This window comes from Camelus bactrianus, chromosome 30, assembly GCF_048773025.1.
Source record: "Camelus bactrianus isolate YW-2024 breed Bactrian camel chromosome 30, ASM4877302v1, whole genome shotgun sequence".
In the NCBI taxonomy this organism is placed as follows: domain Eukaryota; kingdom Metazoa; phylum Chordata; class Mammalia; order Artiodactyla; family Camelidae; genus Camelus; species Camelus bactrianus.
Window position 1 is genome coordinate 22,565,252 of NC_133568.1, and position 21,715 is coordinate 22,586,966.

The window sequence follows — 21,715 nt, forward strand, 5'->3', positions numbered from 1 at the left end:
GCTCTTGAAGTCTATATAACACTTGTAATTTTATTTAACAGGCAGATTGAAGATGTGGGAGTTTATATTTTTTTCAATATATAGTTCCTCAAATTATTTGTAACCACAAATATTAAACCAAATCAATTATTCTCTTTATGTTTCAATATACTTATTTTACCCTACTAACTTATTTTATATTAACGTAAACAAATCTAAGCTACAGCTTATTTCTTGTATTGATATTTGCATTTTTAAAAATCCTAAGTCTATCCCAGTTCCCGTTTTTGGAGAATCTGACAAGGGCAAAAGGGAAAGAACATGTCTGCATTTATTCTATCATAAAAGATCCCCTTAGATGGCAGCTTAAAGTCAGTGGTGAGGAAGGACATTTGGCGGGTGTTTGGTGATAGATGCTTGAGTCATGAATCTTCTGGTGTTTCATATCTTTGAGATATAAAGCAAAATTAGAATAGAAATCCAAATGATGACAAAAGATCTTTTGCTGAAGTGAAGGAGAAAAGAAACAGAGTGGCTTTGTATAGAGTTAATCCACTTCTATATGGAAGAAAAAGGAATTCTGTCTCTTCACACAAAATCCTTCAGAACATTTTGTTCTCAGGCTGATATAATCATTTCGTTTTGAAGGACAGAGAATAATCTTAAATTAATTCCAAATACTTATAGCTGCTAATTAATGACTCCAAATCTTTGAATCAATCAACCTAACACGACTATCAGTAGATATCATTGTCTTCCCTAGACATAGATTGAAGTTTGAGTTATACGTAGATGTGAAAAAAAAAAACAAAACCCCATGCTGTCAGAACTGCAAATATATTTGCAGGGTCAGTCAGACTTTACAAGGCCTTATAGCTAATGATGACTTGAAAAAGTGCTTCTAATTTAAAGAAATCCAGTGGGCAGTGGGGCTAGTATTTTCAGAACTTCACCTTGGGTTTTGTTTTCCATTTTCATTGCTACTCCTTGCTTTATTCCTCAACATTGTCATATTGCAGAAGTAGTATAAAAAGTAATGCTATAAATGTCCTTAAACTTAAACAGAATTCTTGAAGAAGAATGGGTGGAAAGCCATGTGAGTGAATGGTGTTACCTTCATTATCTATGATTGTAAAACTTGAGTTCTTTTCTTCCACAGACAGATTAAAGCGAAAATGGTGATCTTCTATGGATTCATCTCTATCCACTGCACTGATGGTCTGAATCACCTAAGAAAAGTAGGGATAATTTAAAAAAAATTATTCAGGAAAATGAAATCTGTCATTATTACATTCTGCTTATTATTTTAAATTATTATTCACTTTTATTAAAATAGCTTTACCAAAATCTTTATAGATTTGGCAGAGGACAACTCAAATTGGTGGAGAATATTAAACTATTCTCTTGGGTTTAAAATATGCTTGCTTGCTCCTTTCAAAAGAAGGTTTTGATGTTACATAATAAATAAATTGTTGTTAATGAGTAAAATAATTTTCTAAGTTTGTTAGAAGACTTCCTCCCATTCTTCCTCCAAGATTTCTCCTTTCCTTCTCCCTTTCTTACCTGAACGCTGATGGTTTGCTCAAGTTATGAATTTCCTGCTTATAGTCAGACTATAACTGTGGTAAACTTATCGTCTTACTAGAGTATTTGCTAAAGTAATGAGTTTTTTAATTGATTTGAGGAAATAATGCATTTAAAGCTTATGGACAATGATTTCCTCTGACCCATAAAGATTATAGGAAAAGTGTTCCACATCAAATCAATCTATCTCAAATCATAAAAAAGTAAAGTAATATAGTTATGAACAAATCAGCTCACAATTAGTTCTTTGCTTTCAAGACATGAAAGTGTCAGTCAAATATTTATTGTCAAAAAAGAGAAATGCTATCAAGATCACACAGTGAGACTGTGATTAATTCTGGAAATTAAGTTGATTAGAGAAATTATTGTTTTGAATTTTCTAGCATTAAAGTGCTTTAAACAATGTGTCACACAAAAATATCCTTAGTTGCAAGATGACAGACCCATAATTTATAATGTTATACTTCAAAGGGTATCTCTCCACATGCTTAAAGAACCTTGTGAAACTAATACAATTTGTACATTATTTCCCTACATCGATTTATCTTTTACCTCATAACACATTCCTAATTAAATCATAATCATATAGTGTTAATTAAATAATCTAATAAAAGAAAACATTTTCATTCAATCCACACCTACAATAATAAATGTACATCATATCAGGGTAACACTTTTATTTTTGATTGTAGTAAGATCTTGTACAGCCAGGGTGAAGGGCAGGGAGGCTTGGAAGTCTGATATTCTGAATCCTGGCTTTACCACTTGCTAGTTTTCTAAGATTGAAAAATGGAGATACTAATACTTAACTCTTAGAATTCATTTTTAGGATTGTTAAGTCTCAGCTTGTCAAAATGCTTGTTATACAATCAGTGCATGTATTTATGTGCTTTCCTCCTGAAAACATTGTCTTGGGATTAACATATAGAGAATGGTGTCCTGAATATTGTGAGTAATCTCAGTATGTGTATATTTGTCCAATTAAGAGTGACAGCAAACTGTAAAAATTGATGTTATCTTGTTGGCATAAGCAGCCTTGAGTTTTAGACAAGGAATAATTTCTCTTGCTATCTGATTTTCTGTTTTAAAAACATGCCTCTAACTAAATGTTGAAAATGTCTCCCTTTCATGTAGGTATTTGTTCCTTGCATCAAACTATAGATGCAAATTCGTTCTCCTGGTGTCAAGAAATCATTGTCAACAAATATGAAAAAGACTATCAGTTTTTATAGCACTCCTCTGAGAAAAGGATCCCCCAATTTTTTGTTTTGACAAAATAAATCTATAGGATTCAGACAGGTTGTGAATATCTGTTCGAAAGGTTGAAGTACTAACTAATACAATAATAGAGCCAACAAGAAAAATCTCGTCTGTAGTTCTTGTTTTCTTTCTTTGTTTAGCATATTTTCAGGGAAAAAATGTAAGGATGCTCATGATAGTCTAATATTTTGGTCCTAGACAAGCAGAGACACACTGTTTTTTTAAAATAACTTCACAAATTTATATTAGATGTATTTAAATGCCATAGTATTGTAATGTTTTGCCATTAACTTGTAGAAATCTACCTGTATTCTGTTAAAAATTACACCTTCTTAAATTTTTTTATCTCAATGTATATTTCCTAATTTTCTTTTGTAAAATTAACTTTTAAAACATTCTTTATAAAAATTCATATAAAATCATCATATATAAATTTTAAAAGTTAAATTATAAAAGTATCTGCTTAATATCCCAAATGCATCCATTTAACAAATATGTCATTGGCTCTTAGAAGACATCGGGCCATCTCAGGTTCTGGGTGTCCAATGGGAGCTGAAACCAAGAGTATCCTTGTCACCATTGTTTAATTCTAGTGGAGTAGAAGTGCAAGCAGAATTGCAAACTTAAAGAGTGTTGAGGAAATACATAGTACCTAAAGTGCAGAATAAAGGCATACTACAATAAAACACCTAAAGTACACAATATCTAAAATAAATTTTTTGGGGGTCAGAGAACCTGGCATCTAACCTAAAATTAGAAGATTTTACTGCAGAGCTGAGCAGTGGCTACATCATGAATGTTGAAGGAAGGCTTATTACAGTTTGGACTTCATACTGAAGGCATCTCACAATTCTAAACTGGGAGAGACACAATCATTTTACTTTTATTTAGGATTGCCAAGATTTCAAATTATTGGGGAAAGAGTTGTATTTTTAAATGCTCATTCTAAGGACATCCCTAGTGTGGGTCTGGAAATAGTAAGTCTATTTAGCAAGCCTGATGATCATGCTGCCATGATCCAGGGAGCAACTGGTTGGTAATCAAAACTCCCTGATGTGATATACAAAAAGACAACAGTCAAAATTATAGGATGTAAGTTATTTTAAATGAGAAGTTCCTGAATGTTTTCATAAACTGAAGATGGTACAACATGCTTGCAGATGGAGATACAGCATCCTGAGTCCCCAAAATTCCCTAAGTGTATGCTGATGTCCCACCAAAGTAAGGTCTTTTAACGTTTCTCAGAGGGCATTTATTGTATTCTTCTGCCCATGGCCCCACCACTTAAAACTAACAAGGGAGACTGTCTACATGCCTCCAGGCTTATCTAACAAAATATCTGACAAACAACAACTGTGGTAAATCCCTGCATGTCAGCTATGAAATTGGATAATGCAAGGTTTGATTTTTACAAGAATATCTCCCAGCAGAACTAAGGTTCACTCTAGAAGTGATGTTGGTCCCTTTTAGCTTAGAAAGAGAGAGGATAAAGTAAGATTGACAAATTACAGAGACATTTAGGAGATGGAATCAAGAGAACTTAATTTTTGATTGGATATGGAGACTAAGACTGGAATGAATGAATGATGATGATCACATGTCTTTCTTGGTAAGTTACAGTAATTTTGCTTGGGATGCTGGAAAAAAGCAGGCTTGGGAGCAAATTTGGAATAACCATAGATCATCTAAGTAGAAATTTTCTCCAATTAGTTGGATGTATAGCTTAAATATAGGAGGAAGAACTGGCATAAAGATTTAGAAGTTATTTGAATATGAACTTTGAGACATATTGGTGGATGAAAGCAGAAAGAGTAAGTCTGAAGAAAATAAAAAGGACAAGACACAAGAAAGAAAGGAAGGTGAGAAGAAAACCAGGATCACACTGGGGGATCACAAAAATTTAGACAAGAGAGTAATTTTACACGGAGACAATATAAATGTCTTTACATTAGACAGTATACTGGTATGAAAGAATCTAAAAATCATTGTACTTCTGAAAAGATATTTAGTACCAGCCAAGATAATGAGAATCATTAATTTGAAAAATGATAACTATTTCCACCAAACAGAAAAGGCAAATGGCCCTAATGTCAGCTCATTTATTACATCCGTATTCTGCAAACCACTGGGAAGTTTTCTCCTTCTTTCCTCCCCATCCTGGCCACTTACACATTACGAACAAAAATAAAACTTCTGTTTACCCACATAGATCATTACAGAAATGTCTAATTTCCTCCAGAACAGAGAACAGCTATTCTGGCATTTTGATTTTCAGTAACAAATGTATTATCTATCCAAAGCAGGTAGATTTAGGAGACCTTTTAACCTGTCATTTTGTCCAAATGTTTGACCCTGTGGGATGTAAGACGAGAATAATTTTCATAGTATGAGAAAATACATAAAATTTTCCCTGATAATTTTTAATTTATTATATATAAAAATCATAATGCTCTATATATACTGTATCAAAAAACATTAAAATTACTTTCATCTGCTTCTCTGTGAATGTGACTTTAAGAAAAAATTCTATCATATTTATTTGTCAGCACTTCACTAGATAATCTTTTCAAATAAATTTTCTTCTTTTCAGTGCCTCTATCTAATACGCATTTTACATGTTAGTGCCTGGACCTAAGCTTCGGAGCATTATGAAATAGTAGTGTGGAAAGCAGGAATTCCTTTCTCATTACTGTTTTATTAAAGTATGCTGCCACATGTTTCAGTATTGTGAGATTTTGACTATTGATTTGAGTAGTAGTTATTTCATTTTACCCTTATGATATTTATTATGTGTGTATTTTGTCTTGTTTTATTTATAATTCAAAATTTAACTTTATCAAAGGGCTTTCTTAGCATCAAAATGAAAATTTATCCATATCTTTATTTTACATTATATATATATATTATATCAGTATGTCACAGAAAAATAATAATAGATTTTAAAAATACTGTTTTGTTCATCTCCTAAAATACTTTTTTTCTTGACATAATCTTTGAATACATTCAGAAATTGCTTTTAATTATAATTAAGTGTTAATAGTCATATGTTTAATAACATTTTTATGGTTGAGTTTGCGTATGGGTGGTTTAATTTTATCATTCCTTTTTTGCTGTGAGTAAAGCTACTTAGAGTAATTTTGGGAGTTCCAATTTTGAATATTTTGGGGAAGTTTATATAGCATGGGAATTAGGTGTAATATGTTTGAAGTTACTCAAATTTGTAAATCTCTTGGCTTAAAATATACTTAATAATATTAATGAAAAATAAGATCTCCTTTCCTATTTTTCTTACATGATTTCTTTTGTATTTTATTTCCTTTTATTCCAGCCTGATGATTTTTTAAACTGTATTTTAAAATAGTTATAAGTTCTCAGTAAATTGCAAAAACAGTGCATAGAGTTTTATAAACACTGCACCTAGCAAAGTGAATGGTTACATCTTACATAATTGCAGTATATGTATTATATATTGTAATATATATTTTTTTACTTTCTGGTCACTTTGATGCCAAGAATGATAATTAGCTAGAAAGAAAATGGCTTGTTGTTTAGTTTTCTGAAATTCTAGCACCGATAAGCAATCTCCAGTATCCAAAATACTTCATCATTAACAAAGTTCCAATGTTTATAAATCAGATTCCTATTTAAAATAAAAAATATTGTATATATAATATAGCATGTTTTTCAGACATAGATATATTCGTTGAAATTCATTTGGAAAATATTCAACTATTTAAAAATGCTATTCTCTTGCTCTTCCTACTTATTTAAAGATTTACATTATAAAACAATGAACAAGCAAAGCTCATGGAAAATCTCATAAACTCTTACACAGATAGTCACATTATAAGCTTTAAAAAACAAGTTTCACAATTCAAAGCATTTTTGGCCTTAACTATTTGTGAACACAAGTTTTAAAAATTTCATAATCTTGATGTCAAAATAAAGGTAAGGGAAAATGTTGCTTTTATAGGATGACTTATTGATTGTCTGGAATCTAATTGTCTTAAATTGTGTTACTTCAAGACTCATTAGTCTGGTTGCTCTAATAATCTAGGAGCTAATTAGAAAGGCTGCTTTTATTTTTAGTGGTTTTATGGTACTTTGTTAGATAATTGGTATCCGAAAACATCCTTTACTTTGATTGTTATTCCTAAATTAAGTAATCTATATGCTTAAATTATATTTTATACTCATTTTTATATACTCACTTTGTTGGTATTCCTGACCTCATAAGTAATTTATCAAACATGCTTTCTATAAATCAATTTTTTAAAAAAAGCACACTTCCTATGAATATTAGTAGTAGAGTCTACTATAAAAGACTATATAGTATAATGTGTTTTCTGAACTCAATAAAAAATAAAAAATATATTAACTTACAGGAATACATATTATAGAAATTGATTTGGCTAAAATTCAATAGGATTGATATATTCTGAGGAAAACATTCACATTGACAAATAATCAAAATGTCATCTGAACGGATACAAAGCACTTGAATATTTATTTATTGACAGTACTTCCAAAAGACCAGTTACTAAATCAAAACCAAGGAACCAGCTTTTTTTTTTTAAACATTTTTTATTGAGTTGTAATCATTTTACAATGTGTGTCAAATTCCAGTGAAGAGCACAATTTTTCAGTTATACATTAACATATATATATTCATTGTCACTTTTTTTCTCTGTGAGCTACCATAAGATCTTGTATATACTTCCCTGTGCTACACAGTATAATCTTGTTTATCAATTCTACATTTTGAAATCCCAATCTGTCCCTTCCCACCCCCTGCCCCCTTGGCAACCACACGTTTGTATTCTATGTCTATGAGTCTGTTTCTGTTTTGTATTATTGTTTTTTTTTTTTTTTTTTTTTTTTTTAGATTCTACATATGAGTGACCTCATATGGTATTTTTCTTTCTCTTTCTGGCTTACTTCACTTAGAATGACATTCTCCAGGAACATCCATGTTGCTGTAAATGGCGTTATGTCGTTGGTTTTTATGGCTGAACAGTATTCCATTGTATAAATATACCACATCTTCTTTATCCAGTCATCTGTTGATGGACATTTAGGCTGTTTCCATGTCTTGGCTATTGTAAATAGTGCTGCTATGAACACTGGGGTGCAGGTGTCATTTTGAAGTAGGGTTCCTTCTGGATATATGCCCAGGAGCGGGATTCCTGGGTCATATGGTAAGTCTATTCCTAGTCTTTTGAGGAATCTCCATACTGTTTTCCACAGTGGCTGCACCAAACTGCATTCCCACCAGCAGTGTAGGAGAAGGAACTGGCTTTTAAACAAGATGATTTCTTATCAACAAGCAAGTCCGTTTATATATTAATAACAGAAGGATTTTCTTTCAGTTTTTGTGAATAATTATTTCCCCTCTATCTTTTATCTTTATTTTTATTTAAAATTTGAGTTACCAAAAGGTATAGGACTTGCAAATATATTTATTTGTAATAAAAACATTTACTAAATTTGACACTGCTTTCATTTTATTTTTTCATAGGATTTCCTTCATCTTCTGTCTTTTAAGTTTCTGAGAGGGTGTGATGGATAAAATATTTTTTTCTCTTTTTGGTATCATCACCTTTTAATATTCTCCATATTAATTCTATTACATTTAAGAACAGAGAGAGTCCTGTACTATCCTAGGATTCATGTCTCTATTAAATGTTTAGATAAGGTATTTTGGTCAGGAAGCCGCATTATTTGCCATAATTTTTCATAGCTTTATACAAATTCATATATACATATTTATAGCAGAACTACCCCAACTCATGCTAAAATATAAGTGGGGTTATCTTTTGCAATTTGAAGAAAAATTATTTACCTCTAAATATTTATAAATGTTCCAATTAAAGGAAAACCTCTGAAAATTATCATATCTACCTTTCTCTAAAGTATATTAATTGTACATAACTGAAGAAAACAAAGAAATTTACAAGGAAATAACAAAATGAGATGGCGTTTTCCGTAGAGTGATCTTCAATATTATTAAAAATATGAGAGAGAAAAAGAGGGCTAGATAGTGAAAGTGAGAGAGAGAGAGCAGGGTTTTTCTTGGTTTACTTGGACAGATATCCCAGTTTTATTTACTGACTATTGCATCTGTACTTTCTGCAGTTCTCCACTAAAAATATCACAGAATATTGGAAAAATAATTGATTTTACATCTGGAACAGGAAATATAAGAGATGAGTCTATGTATCAGTCTGGGTCCAGTCGAGAGATAGTAATTAAAATGAAGAAACTTTAATATAAAGAATCATTAAGCTGTAATAGGAGAGTGATACATAGATGTAGTGAGAATTCCAAAGGGTACCCCAGGGCTCAGTGGAATTATCCAAGGACAGACAAATTTGGAAGGGAGATCTTCTCCCCAGGACAAGCTTCAGCATCTCTTTGGAGGAGGTGTGGCTGCCGTATCTTGTATGCAGGGCACAGACGTTCACTGAGCCAGAGCTGTAGCCCACATTCTCCAGCCAAGCATGAACAGTCCTCTAGGGTACAAGCGGGCTGTTGGATGGAATTGCAGAGGCAACTGGGAGGCCACTGCAGGTGCAAGGCCTGGAGCACAATGACTACATTGGCAGGGCTGCAAGACCTCATCTGGCCTGGGCTGGAGAATGTACATTTGGGACTTTGGCTGGGAAAAGCAACACATAGATTTACACACATTCACTCAGCTGGTCAACTGCGCAGCACGAGAAAGGGAAATGCCTAAATGCTACACTCAGAGAACCAGTAAGAGAAGCCCTTTTCCTTCTGCAACATGCATCCAGCGCCCTCAACCTTGCACTCATGACAAAAGATATTCTCACAGGGCCAATCCATTATCATAGTATCACAAGTAGGAACTTTTTAAGTAGGTACTGAAGGATGACTGTGCAGCTAGGAAGCAATAAACTGGTAGGTAGCAGAGCCTAGAATATACTGCTGGACTAGAAGTGATGAAAGCAATCAAAGACTAATAGGTCATGTCTAAAGTACACGTGAACTGATGTGAATGTCTGAAGATCTATTTTTCTAAATATTCTTCACCCATTTAAAAATCTTTCTGTGATGTCGATTGCTTACAGTCTTTTGTTTTTACTTGTGTGTATGTATGTGTACCCATGCGTTTGCACTTGTATGCATTGTTTAAGCTATCGTGGTACTGGATTTTTTGGGTGTCAAAGAAGTCTGCTTTTTGTGTGTCTGGTATGGGAGGAAAAAGGATGAAATTCACTTGGGGATTCTTAATATGAACAAATTCATACCAAGTCTGTCTTCCTTGGCACAGTCCCCCCTTACATTTTGCTATTAAGAAGTTTTGTGTTTCCTACCCTGGTATTTTCTAAATTATATATTCTTCATATTTTATTTCTCTCCACTCTTCCTTCTGGTAATTTACTTTAGGGAACCTGAGGCTGAGGAGTGGATCACGGAAGGTTCCTCTTTCTCTTCATTACTTTACATTCCCATTCTCAGTCTGCAGATGACAGGTGAGATTTTTTCCTCTCTGCTTAAACCCCCAAATTTCTTGTTTGCCCTCTTTGGAAGTATATGTTGTTTCTGTATCTTGGCTTATTCAAGAATTTACACTATGTGACATATTTTCCATTTTATGTTTTGATGGTGCAGCCAGTTCCTTATTTTATTGAGTGACTATTTATTTTTACTTTTTAAACAGAGTAAAATGCATTTCCTCTGAAAAATTCTAAACAGAATGCTCTTAATATTTCGCTTATCAGCACCATTGGGTTTTCCTGTCAAGATTATGGCAAACCTTAATCAAGTAACTTTTACTACTCTCGTAATATTTTTTATAAAATGTATTTATATAGGTATACAATTTAAAATAATTATGGTTTCTCCATAAAAACCATTTCAGTTATATAAGGTATGCTTTATTATCTTTTAAAGCAAATATTTTTGAGAGCTTACTGCATTGAGTTTTAATGTTCTCACATTACTACCTAACTTTTAGGAATAAGTAAGGAAAATTAACAGCATGTTTTAAAGGTTTTATTGGCACTTTGGGAGGTATATATTAATATCAGGTGCTTGGTTTTAATTGTACTTGAAGGAAAACTACCCAGGAAGTTTCAGACCAGAAATCTGAGTCCAAGTTCATCTGATTCCATGTGCAGCATCTTAGGAAACGATGAAAACCATGACAACCCAGGAGCCGTGAAACGCCCACATTATTTTTTTTCCACGTTATTAAAATTGGGGCTTTGCCATGTTCTAGGAAGAAAGTATCTGTGGTAATAATGTTGGATATATTGGCGGCACTCAAATCATCTGTCCATTGAATTGATTCAATTCATAAACCACAGTGTCCGTAGCAGTGCAAGTTCCCGCTTGAATTTGTGCTCGCCTTGAATTTGAGTGGAGGAACACGGTTGGTAGCCATGCTATGGATCATTTGTTCATGTACTTACAGACCTGGGAAAAACTCCTAGGTAGGGCAGTAACATCTGTTAGTCCTCTAAGGGCCACTGTATGATTTCTGGCCTCCCTCTCTAAAGGAAACTGATTGTAAAGGAGGGCTGACCAGTATGACATTCTGAGTTTGAGCAGTGCATATCCCAGGAAGGAGGTGAGGTTCAAGTTGTATTGGCCTTATTTTGATTTTTGTCCTTTAAATTGTAAATATAATTATTTATGAGTACAGAAAGAGCAAAACCTTTTTTTTTCCTATTTCTTTTTGTGTTGTACAGGTAATCCCAGGATAGCAAGGCTCTATGGTTAGCGGGGCATAGCTAAAAATCAATCTTAAGAGGACTCCATGCCACTGATTCCAAAGGACGTTTCTCTTTTTCAGGACAACTTAACTCTCAATATACCTTTAGAGTTCATTGCATCAAAAATTAGTATTTGAGTTTCCTTTTGAGTAGTTCTATTTATTTGTAAACATTGGTATTTCATGTTTTTCATTCTTAGAAGTGTTCCAAGTAATAAATAAATATTAACTTACCTTTAAATAAACTAATCCTAACTTTAAGTACTGAATAGGCACATTGGATACTTTTATAAATCTAGGCTACATTATAGAAACTTAGTGTTATGATTCTTTTTGTGCCTATTTCATCATTGCACTGCACATTATTTCATCATTACTCATAAGGGTTTCCCAATGTGCTTTTCAAACCCTTTTATGATGAATGGTCTAGAAGAATGATAAAATGATAAGATAAATCTTCTCCATTTATCATTCTCTTCTTCCTCTTGTTTTTAAATGTATTGCTCAAAGTATTACATCATCTTTCAAAAAGGTATAAGAGAAAGATACGGTATTTTTTAGTCTGATATTATTTTCCATTTAAAAAAATGGTAGATAATTCAAAATTTAAAATTTTATATCCATAATGACAGAGAAAGTAAAATTGACAGAAGAAGATATTTCATAGTTCTTTGGTGAATCAGAAGACGAACACCAAAAGCAGAAACCAGCACTACAGATTCAGGATGATAGTGAAACTGATCAGGTAAGCAACGCTTCATTCAGACTATGAGTCTTTAGGTGAAGACAGGGCACACGAATATTCTCACAATCAAGAATTAACGAGTGAAAAATACGATTATAAGGATAAAAAGAAAATAGAGTAATCAACTTCCTAGTCACTCAACAGGAAGGACTTCATCACAGTATATTTTTTGATAAGATTTAGACTGCCCCATTTTTTGCCAGAAATAAACATGATGATGTTTTCTCACCTTTTATAAAAATTTTGCATCAAAATCTACTTAATTTGTCTTGCAAATTGGTGAAGCTAGAATGTATCAAAATGTAGCTGGCAGGAAAGGGATGCAATAGAATTTTTTTAAGTAGATTGATTATTCTATGTGCCATTTATAAATCTAAAGATTAAATGCTTTGCAGTCATGGAACAAAGAAGATAGTTATTCTTTCTCCAAGAAATATGAGCAGTAAAAGATTTTTTTTTAAATTTCTGAAAGTATTACATATTGGTAAATAACACACTTGCCATGTTTACATTTTATTAACGTCGATCAGGAGGGCCATAACATTCCCGTCAGCTTGACTCAGTTTCAGGCAGGTTTCTTCCTGACCAGAGGCTCCTGATCAATATTTTCTTAGAGCAATTGCAGTAGAAAACATCTAATTGCAAATTCCTTCTCTGCCCCTTTGGAAAAGAGATAAATGTAGCCTCTTCCCATTTTATAATGCTGAATGGTCTCTCTCAAGGACCTGGAAACCATCCCTTTGAAATGTCATCATCAAGAAAGACAGGGCCCCTAGCTGTGTAGCTGTGTCTCTATAGGAGATGGTGAGCCTAACAGCAAACATGGATGGTCTAAGCACACAGACCAACCTCCTTGCTGATGGCCCTCCAGGACTTTTTCACCAGCTCACCCCAGGGAGTAAAACTCTACTGCCTTTTGTTTCAATAGATTTCAGTTCCCCTCTCTCCCCCATCGCAAGAGTCTCGACCATTTGCAATTATCTTGAATAACACCTTCCTTGCTATTCTTAACTAGTGTCTGGGGCAATTTCTCTTTGACACATTTTAATAAAGTTTTTTTGCATGGTCACTTTATTCATACAGCTGTGAGTGGCTCATAAAATTACATAATTTTTAAAAAAGTAAATTGGACCAAATGGTAAGACATGAGAGCTATCTTCCCCTTGGAATAGTGAGAATTGAGGCTGTTGACACTTTCTTCTTCAAAAACTATCACCTCTGTACATGTTCATGTCAAAAATCTTTTTTTTTTTGTTTCCTTCCTACCTCTCTGGTCACACCTACTTAATATCTTCTGCTGGCTTCTCTTCCTTTACATAATCCTTAAATATTGCCCTTTCCAAAGGCTCTGTCCTATTTTTTTTTTTTTTCATATTCTCACTTTATATTTTCTTTCTGGGTAACATTGTATGTTTTCTTACATATAAATATTCTAGTAAGTCCAAGATAACTATTGTTAAATTTGAGTGGATCTTCCCTTTTCTGCTTTTACCTGACCTGTAAGCAACAAATAAAACAAGTAATAAGCCCTTCCTCCTTCGAACACTTTATTTGGTTTCTAGGTTACAACCCTCTCCTGGCTTGCTCCTTACGAATTTTCTTTTCTGGTGTCTCTCAACTCTCAACACGTGACATGGAGTATCCAGGTCTCCTCAGTCTTTAGACTTGTTTATTTCTCTGTCTACACTCTCTCCTCAAGGGATCTCATCAACCCAAAGTTTTAAATATCATGTATAAGGCTGATAAATTCAAATGTGTATCTACGGAGAACTGGAGAGAAAAGTACTCTATCATTGCTTTAAGAAACATAGTCTTCATGCTCTGTTCATTTATTCATCTAATTATTATTATAAAGAATATCAAAAAAACCTCACTCATTTGTAAGTATTTTATAATCTAGAAAACATGCAAAAATATGCAAAATATGCAAATATAATCTAGAGACAGCTCATTTGACAAACATGCAAGATCTACTCAAACTAGGTACAGAGAGAGAGCAAAATATAATGGTTATAACATGCATGGATTCTGATGCCAGCACTTGGGATAAAATATCTCTCTGTCTTTACTTAGGAAGCAACAAATTCTCTGAGCCTCAGTTACTTCACCTGGAGAATGAGGCATGTAACATATCTTCCTCACGTATTTTTTTTTTTTGAGAATTAAATGGGTTAATGTTTATAATATTGCTAGAATCATGTGTAGGACATTGTAAAAAAATACTTATTTGTTTAAAAATGGTTTGATTGCTTATGCTAAATTTGAGTTCAGTTTTGCAATATAGTTAAAATTTAGATCAGACAGAGGCATTTCCAAATGAAGTTTTGATAAGAACAAAACTATATGGTAGAAAGTATAATTAATGTTTTGAAAAAACAAGCCGTTCAGAGTGTGAACAATAAGTTTTTTTTTTTTTTTTTTTTTTTTAAACCGAGGTAGATAAAGTTGTGACAAATCAAAGAGAGTGTTAAATACCAGGCCAGGGATTTTTGCACTTTTATGTGCTGGTATTGGGAAAATCATTGACGTTTTTTAACAATGAATTCAGAAACCTGTTTTGTAGGAAATTTCATCTGCTCTGCCCTCTACTATTAATTCATCTGTGCCTAATGCCCAAAGCCTGCTATGATCACGCTTTCTGGGTTGGTGAGCAGTGAATAGAAAAAACAAACACTCATAACTCAAAATAGCTGATTGTTCCATTATATTACGAATGTTCTGACTTCTGAGTTCTTACTTATGAGCCAGGATCTATGAAAAGAACGAACAGCCCACTCAGTCAGTAAAGATATGAATGGCTTCTGGTGCAATACTGAAGGGAGCTAGTTTCTACCAGAAATGTGTATTTCCATCTTGTCACATGATGCAAGAGTTGAAAAAGGTTATTTTAAATTATGATTGTTATTATAAACGACAATTGAGAAGTTAGAAGAAAAGGTCCCCTGTGGTCACTGGACACAGGTAGCATTCTCCTAGAAGCATTCATCACCCAGGGCTAGGGCTCTGGTTCCAGTCTCTTATTGTGTAAATTGTGTGGTATTCCCAGATCTGCTCAACTCAGGATGGCTCAGACCACTGAACATGCAATTTTTTTGGGTAAGGGGACTTACCACCCAGGACATTTACAAAAATAAATGTATAAGTATGAAGTAAATTAAGCCTTTTTTTTTTTTTAAAAGTTTTGGACTACATTGTCCAATCAATGGGTTAATCTGAATACATTCATTTTTATGTAAAGTATATAAAATAACATACCACCTAGTTTTATACTTTAAATTTGATATATACAACAACTATAACGTATACTTTTACTTATAATTATAAAAATATAATTCATGGGTAATATGCTAATATAATATGTATAGGTTAGAAATTTGTAAGATAAATTGATTCCAAAAATTATGTGAAGTTTAAGGAAACTGGTTTACTACAAAGTATCACTTATTATACTTACATGAATTATTTAAATGATTTTTTAAAAGTTGCTTATTTGGTGATGTGTCAGGTAACCAGATATGTTTGAAATATTTGAGAAAATCAGATATATTAAATTTCTAAGTATATGATCTATTTATAATACCAAGTTCAAAGAATAACTAAGCTCATTTTCTGTAGAAGCTATGGGTCCCACTTCATTTGTGTTCTTTTTTTGTGATTCTTTCCATCCTATGTTGTATATTCACACGTTTCTGAATTAATTTGCTTTTGGATCCAGAGAACAGTGCTGCATTGTGTCTCAAAAAGTTTTATATTCATGTTTCACTTTATCAGAAACACTGAGTCTTAATCCATTCAAAATACGTAGCTTAAGTTTAAATTCACTTGTATATTTATAATCATTTAAAAATTGTTTTCAAAAATATCTTTAGGAAACACTTATAGGCAAGATTTGAGAATTATTTCCAGAATAAAATGGATCATAGCATAAACTTAGCTGAATAAATTTCACAAGACATATTAAGAACCATTGATGATTTCCAGTATGTCACAGTTGAATAATTCATGACAGTTAAGATATATTTATTTTTTAAGATATGACAATTTTTTTTACCACATTAGGAAATTGAAAGGAAAATATAATGTTGGCTACTACTATTTATTGGTAGAAAATTATAATTTTCACTTCTGTAAAATTCAGTTTGCCTCCAACTAGCTTCCTTGATACATTCAAGTCTATTTAAAATAACTGATTTCATAGGATATATATATATAATGTATGATATACTTATTCAGTATTTTGAAAACTAATTTATAATTTTTTAAAAATGTTTTATGATCTTTAATAGGGTACCTAAGAAAAATGTAAAGTTATTATGTACTGGAACTGAGACATTCAAAGAAGAATCTAATTTAAACTCTACATTTTACAAATGAAAAAAGTAAGCTCCACATGAATAAATGTGTGAAATAAATTGTGAAGTAATAATAATGTATTTTACAGTGAGCATGCTCTTATAAGTCTTCACATATTTAGTACTTCTTTTGAAGTTGAGTTTCATTTGTGTGGATGTCTGATAGGAAAAAATTCCAGCTCTTTCCTTTACATGTTTATGCTTATCTATCCTTTCATCTTTATCTTCATGATGAATGGACAAATAAACGTTAATTAAAATTATTTATTCTATGGAACCACAAAAAATATTCTTTTCTATATTACATTGAGAAAGTACAAAGGAGTTACTATTGAAACTTGAGTGTCAGCAGATTTTTCAAACATTTGAGGAATTTGGAAGTAGAAAACTTGAAGTTTCCATTGTTTTTTTTCAAAAAAGAAATTTAAATTAGGCAGAACTTACAGCATCACAGCATGTAATTAATATAGTTAAATAAAGCCTATTTTTACTATTTCAACATGTGAAGAATACATAACAAAAGTTATTCTATATAACTCATGGCAACATGTAGACATCAGCAATTAATTACGGGCTCTTACCTGACCAGAGCCTGCATTTTCACAAACATAAGGCTCATAGTATTCAGAGAGCTCAGGAGCATGATCGTTGATGTTCAGAACTTGCACATACACGGGGACTGAAGACATCTGTTCTGCATTGGCTGCAAGTTGAGTACAGAGAAATGAAAATAAAGAATGCTAATGCCGTTTTTAAAGGGAAATGGTCATGAAAACTACATTTGAGGCTACTTGGTATATTTTTATTTCACTTGAATAAAAGCTGTCTATTACAGTTAAAAAGTATAAAGCCAATTAGCAAACAAATGGTCACTCCAACTACCTAGTGAATTTAGGATGAACTGTGTGACAGAGGGTGGTGTTAAGTCCTCCTACTTTAAGGCTAGTAATTCTTTATCTTGAGAACACACCTGCAGTGGATCTCTTTCTGATTTGGCAATCTCTTAGTGATTTACTGTGATGCACATCAAATTCTAGTTTAATACTTTTTAACTATAAAACTGTTTCTATTCCACCTTGTGGAGAGGTTTCCAGGTTGAGATGCGATTTTGTTTGTAATTATTTTCCCCAATAAATAACAGTTGCAATTATGATAGAAACTGTAAGTTTCAATTAATTAAAATTAAAACGGCAAGTTTTATTGCATACAAAAGAAATCCATGGCCTTTAGGAAATACAAAAAGCATGAAGAATTATCATTTGAGACTCTTTTCTATTGTAGTACATTAAATAGATTAAAAAGCATACACAACATTGTAAATCAACTATACTTCAATGAAAAAAATTACAATATGAAAATATACTTCTAGAAACTTCAAGATGAAATTATTCAAAACTTAAGGCTCATATTTTATGGTTTAAATAAATATCCCTATAGAACAACTTCCTGCTTCAGTAAGTAAAATGGAAAAAGGATTTCAGTTACAAATAAATTTAAGGAAAATGAGTAAGAAATTTATTTAAAATTTTTATCTTTTTTCTGAAAATCCTGTTTAAAATTAAGTTCAAATTAAACCTTTGGCATGACTACGCAAAGCATACATATATCTTCACAGCTTCATTTGAAAGTAGTTAGTCATTCTATTCACTTAGTTGGCATGTTGATAAATAGTTTGGTGCTTGATTTGGGAAGCTTTCCAGGAAAAAGACTAAGCACATTGAACTTCATTTGCTGGGAAAACAAATGTTAAAATGGAACATCTCTTTCCCATAATCAGCATAACTATTATGCTGCAAACTTCTAGGTAATTAACACATGCAACAAGTGCTTTTGTAAAAATTTTATGTGATGCCCTGTTTTACACTATTCAAGTGGTTTCTTTATATTATTATATCTTCAATGATTCAAATGATCAAATAATTATTTTTGGTATCAGTATTATGGTAATAAGAAATTAGCACTTACAATTATTTTCTCCAAAATTGTTCTAAAATTAGCTTAACAATGCGTATTGAAAAAAAATCAAGAGCCAGAGAAAAAAAATACATGAAAACTGGTTACTCTACGTGACAAAGTTCTAAGCAGTTTCCCTTGAAAATGGAACATTTTCAAAGTTTATCTTCAAAGATGAGTTAAATGATATTAACCTTGTGAGTTTCTCAGAATATTTATCTAATTATACTTTATTTTGGAATTTTATTTCCCATCCTGTAACTTTTTAGCTTTATGATACAAATAATAATGGGATTTATGAACAAAAAATACTGCAAACCATATCAGTAAGCAAAGAATGCTGAAGCCATCAAGTCATCAGTGGCTGCCGCCACCCTCCAGGGAAGACAAGCCTGCAGCCCGGCCTCTGCAGCCACTCACAATGGTGCACCCTGAGGGGACTCAGAATAAGAAAGGACAGGACACTGGTCCTAGATAGCTGGATGCTTGTCAAAGGAATGAATTCAATGAGCCCAAATGTTTACTTCCTCCCATACATAGAAAAGCACTAAATTCTTTTAACTTGAGATGCCTGGTTTTCTTTAGAGAACAAGTAATCTTTTATTGTTCCAACTACCTGGCCTTTTTTGTAAAGTTCCTGTATATCCTGCTCCTCCCCAACCTCTGCGAGCAGTCCCTCAGAGCGATATGAGAGGCTGTCATCCTGGCTCGGGTCTTCCCGTCAAATAAAACGTAACTCTCAACTTTTAGGCTGCGCATTTATTTCAGACAGGTTATATCAAATCTCTATATAAAAGTATTTTTTTACTATAAGAAAACTGATTTATAGCAACAGGAGCATATCATCATGAACTGTATAATTTCTGTACTTGGTAACATTTCTAATCACTTATTTCTGAAACAGTGATTAACTTCTAAGTATTAAATTCCACATAAAATAAATATATACAAGTTATATGCAGTTTGCCTTTCACAGACATTTAAAATTTCCTCCTTGACTGTATTTTTAATCTTATTTATAGATTTTAATATAATATTCTATAATCCACAAAATTTCAAGTTTAAAAATTTAGTAAATAAATGGACATTTTAGCTTTAGGTGATCAATTTCAACATTGATCTAATTATATTTTATGAAATTCTGTATTTGAAATTACATATCTCCTTTTATTATATCACATGTTTTACTTTATTTCCCCCTGAATTTACTTTGAAGACTTATTTACTTGCTTTTCCTCCAGAGAATTAGTGTTTTCCATTAATTTATTTTTTAAAAGTTACATGTATTTTGTTATGCTGTCTTCAAAAATAAAATGATAATTGCAATGTAAATACAAAAGCAAATTTATTTAAAAACAAAAACAAACCCAAAAAACCTCCACATGTTTCTAACATACTTCAGAACACACCATGTTCTTTAAAATCCATTTAAAAATGTAACCATCTCCCGAGCTCCCTTGAAATCACTGTAACATTACTAGCCACACATGCTTTCACTGACATATGAACATAGGCAAAGCAACAGCTTCTGAATGAGCTGATCCCATCTCAGAGCAGAGGCATTATAACACACTTGCAGATGTCGAGTGTTTGACCCTAAGCAATCATACAGTGTGAACTCTCTTTCAACCTGACATTTGAATCATTAATTAAATTAACTTTGCAATTAAACTTCCTTGTCTTCTAGGAGTAAAAAATGGAAAAATAAATCTTGGTAAAGATTATTGTGCATATATTTAAACCAGAAAACCCTGGGTAAGAGCAAGTTCCATTTTTCATATTCTCAGGAAGAGACAGTGTGGCATAAGATTAAGAAATAAGCTTTGGAATCAGATGTAATTGTGATTGACCCCTGGCCCCATCACTGAGGAGTTGGGCGTGCAAGCTGCAGATGTTTCAGATTCATCTTCTGTGTAACTGGAATAATGTTTTTCTCAAATTTTTATTAAGAGCTTTAAAAATGTTCTTACATACAAAGTTTCTCATATTGTATATATATATATTTTATATTCATATTATATATATTTTTATATTCAAAAAATGTAAAAATATTTAATAAAATGTAATTCCTTAAAACTTACCAATACTCATAATCACCTTGCAAAATAGATATTTTATAAATAAATATCTAAACATACAACTAAGAATTAAAAAGACTAGTTTTTTTCCTGGTCAATCACAAATGATACCCAGTTTTTATTGTCATTTTATTGTTTATTTTCCCTGACATATACACCATTATAATATCTATGATCTTTAGTGTAAATCTATGTAATGAGTAATCTTGTAAAAGATTAATTGAAATAGTTCTACTACCTGAATATTATATGTATATACATACACACACACATATTATCTATGGTTTCCTTAATACTGTAGGGAGTGTTGATCTGCTGCTAAGCAGTATATAGCTTTAAAAACTAAAGTCTCATCTAGTTATGAAATATTTGGGTATCACCTTTGAACACAATATAAAGTGACAATTATAATAATTATTAGATCATATGCTTTGTTTATGGTATATATGTACATATGCATACATATATTTAATTAATAATTTTTATGGTCAGCAGCTAGTTTCAACCCAAAGATTTGTACTACTGTTTTTATTTCATGTTGTGATGCTAAAATTTACTTCCACTGTCTAAAGAAAAAAAAATGGGGCACCAAAAAATACTTCAAACAATGTTTCTCTAGAAATCTTCATGACATCCCTCTGATAAAAAGTAATCATGTAATTAATGGAATAGGATATAATTAAATTACCTTGAAAACTTTTCATACCAATCATTCATTCATTCTTTTTTTTTCACATTTACTCATAAAAGATTAGAGCATTTTGTGTCTCAGAAAATACATGATGGATTTTAAAGATTCTGCTTTCTAAGAATTAAATTGTAGCATTTCTAATTTAACAGAAGTCAATGATACAGACTTATAAAAAATTCCTCTTATATATAAAGTGAAATTACAATGGATAATTATTTATCTAAATTAATTAAAACATGCTCTTTTAATAGCTGAAAGCTATTTTATGGAGAAACACATTTTTCAAAGATGTCCAGTCTTCCTTTGAACTGATTTGAATTCTTTTTTCAACAG

General features: G+C 32.0%; 1 protein-coding gene across 5 annotated transcripts in view; it reads right to left on the minus strand.

Moving 5' to 3' along the window:
* The window catches only part of CDH19 (cadherin 19), a 73,528-nt gene that overhangs the window by 10,004 nt on the left and 41,809 nt on the right, over positions 1 to 21,715 (minus strand). For all 5 annotated transcript variants that reach the window (XM_074355161.1, XM_074355160.1, XM_074355159.1 and 2 more), the window contains 2 exons: positions 17,242 to 17,363; positions 1,094 to 1,208 (listed from right to left, as the gene is read on the minus strand). In XM_074355161.1, coding sequence (XP_074211262.1) covers positions 1,094 to 1,208; positions 17,242 to 17,363 — 237 coding nt within the window. The remainder of the gene's footprint in view (positions 1 to 1,093; positions 1,209 to 17,241; positions 17,364 to 21,715) is intronic.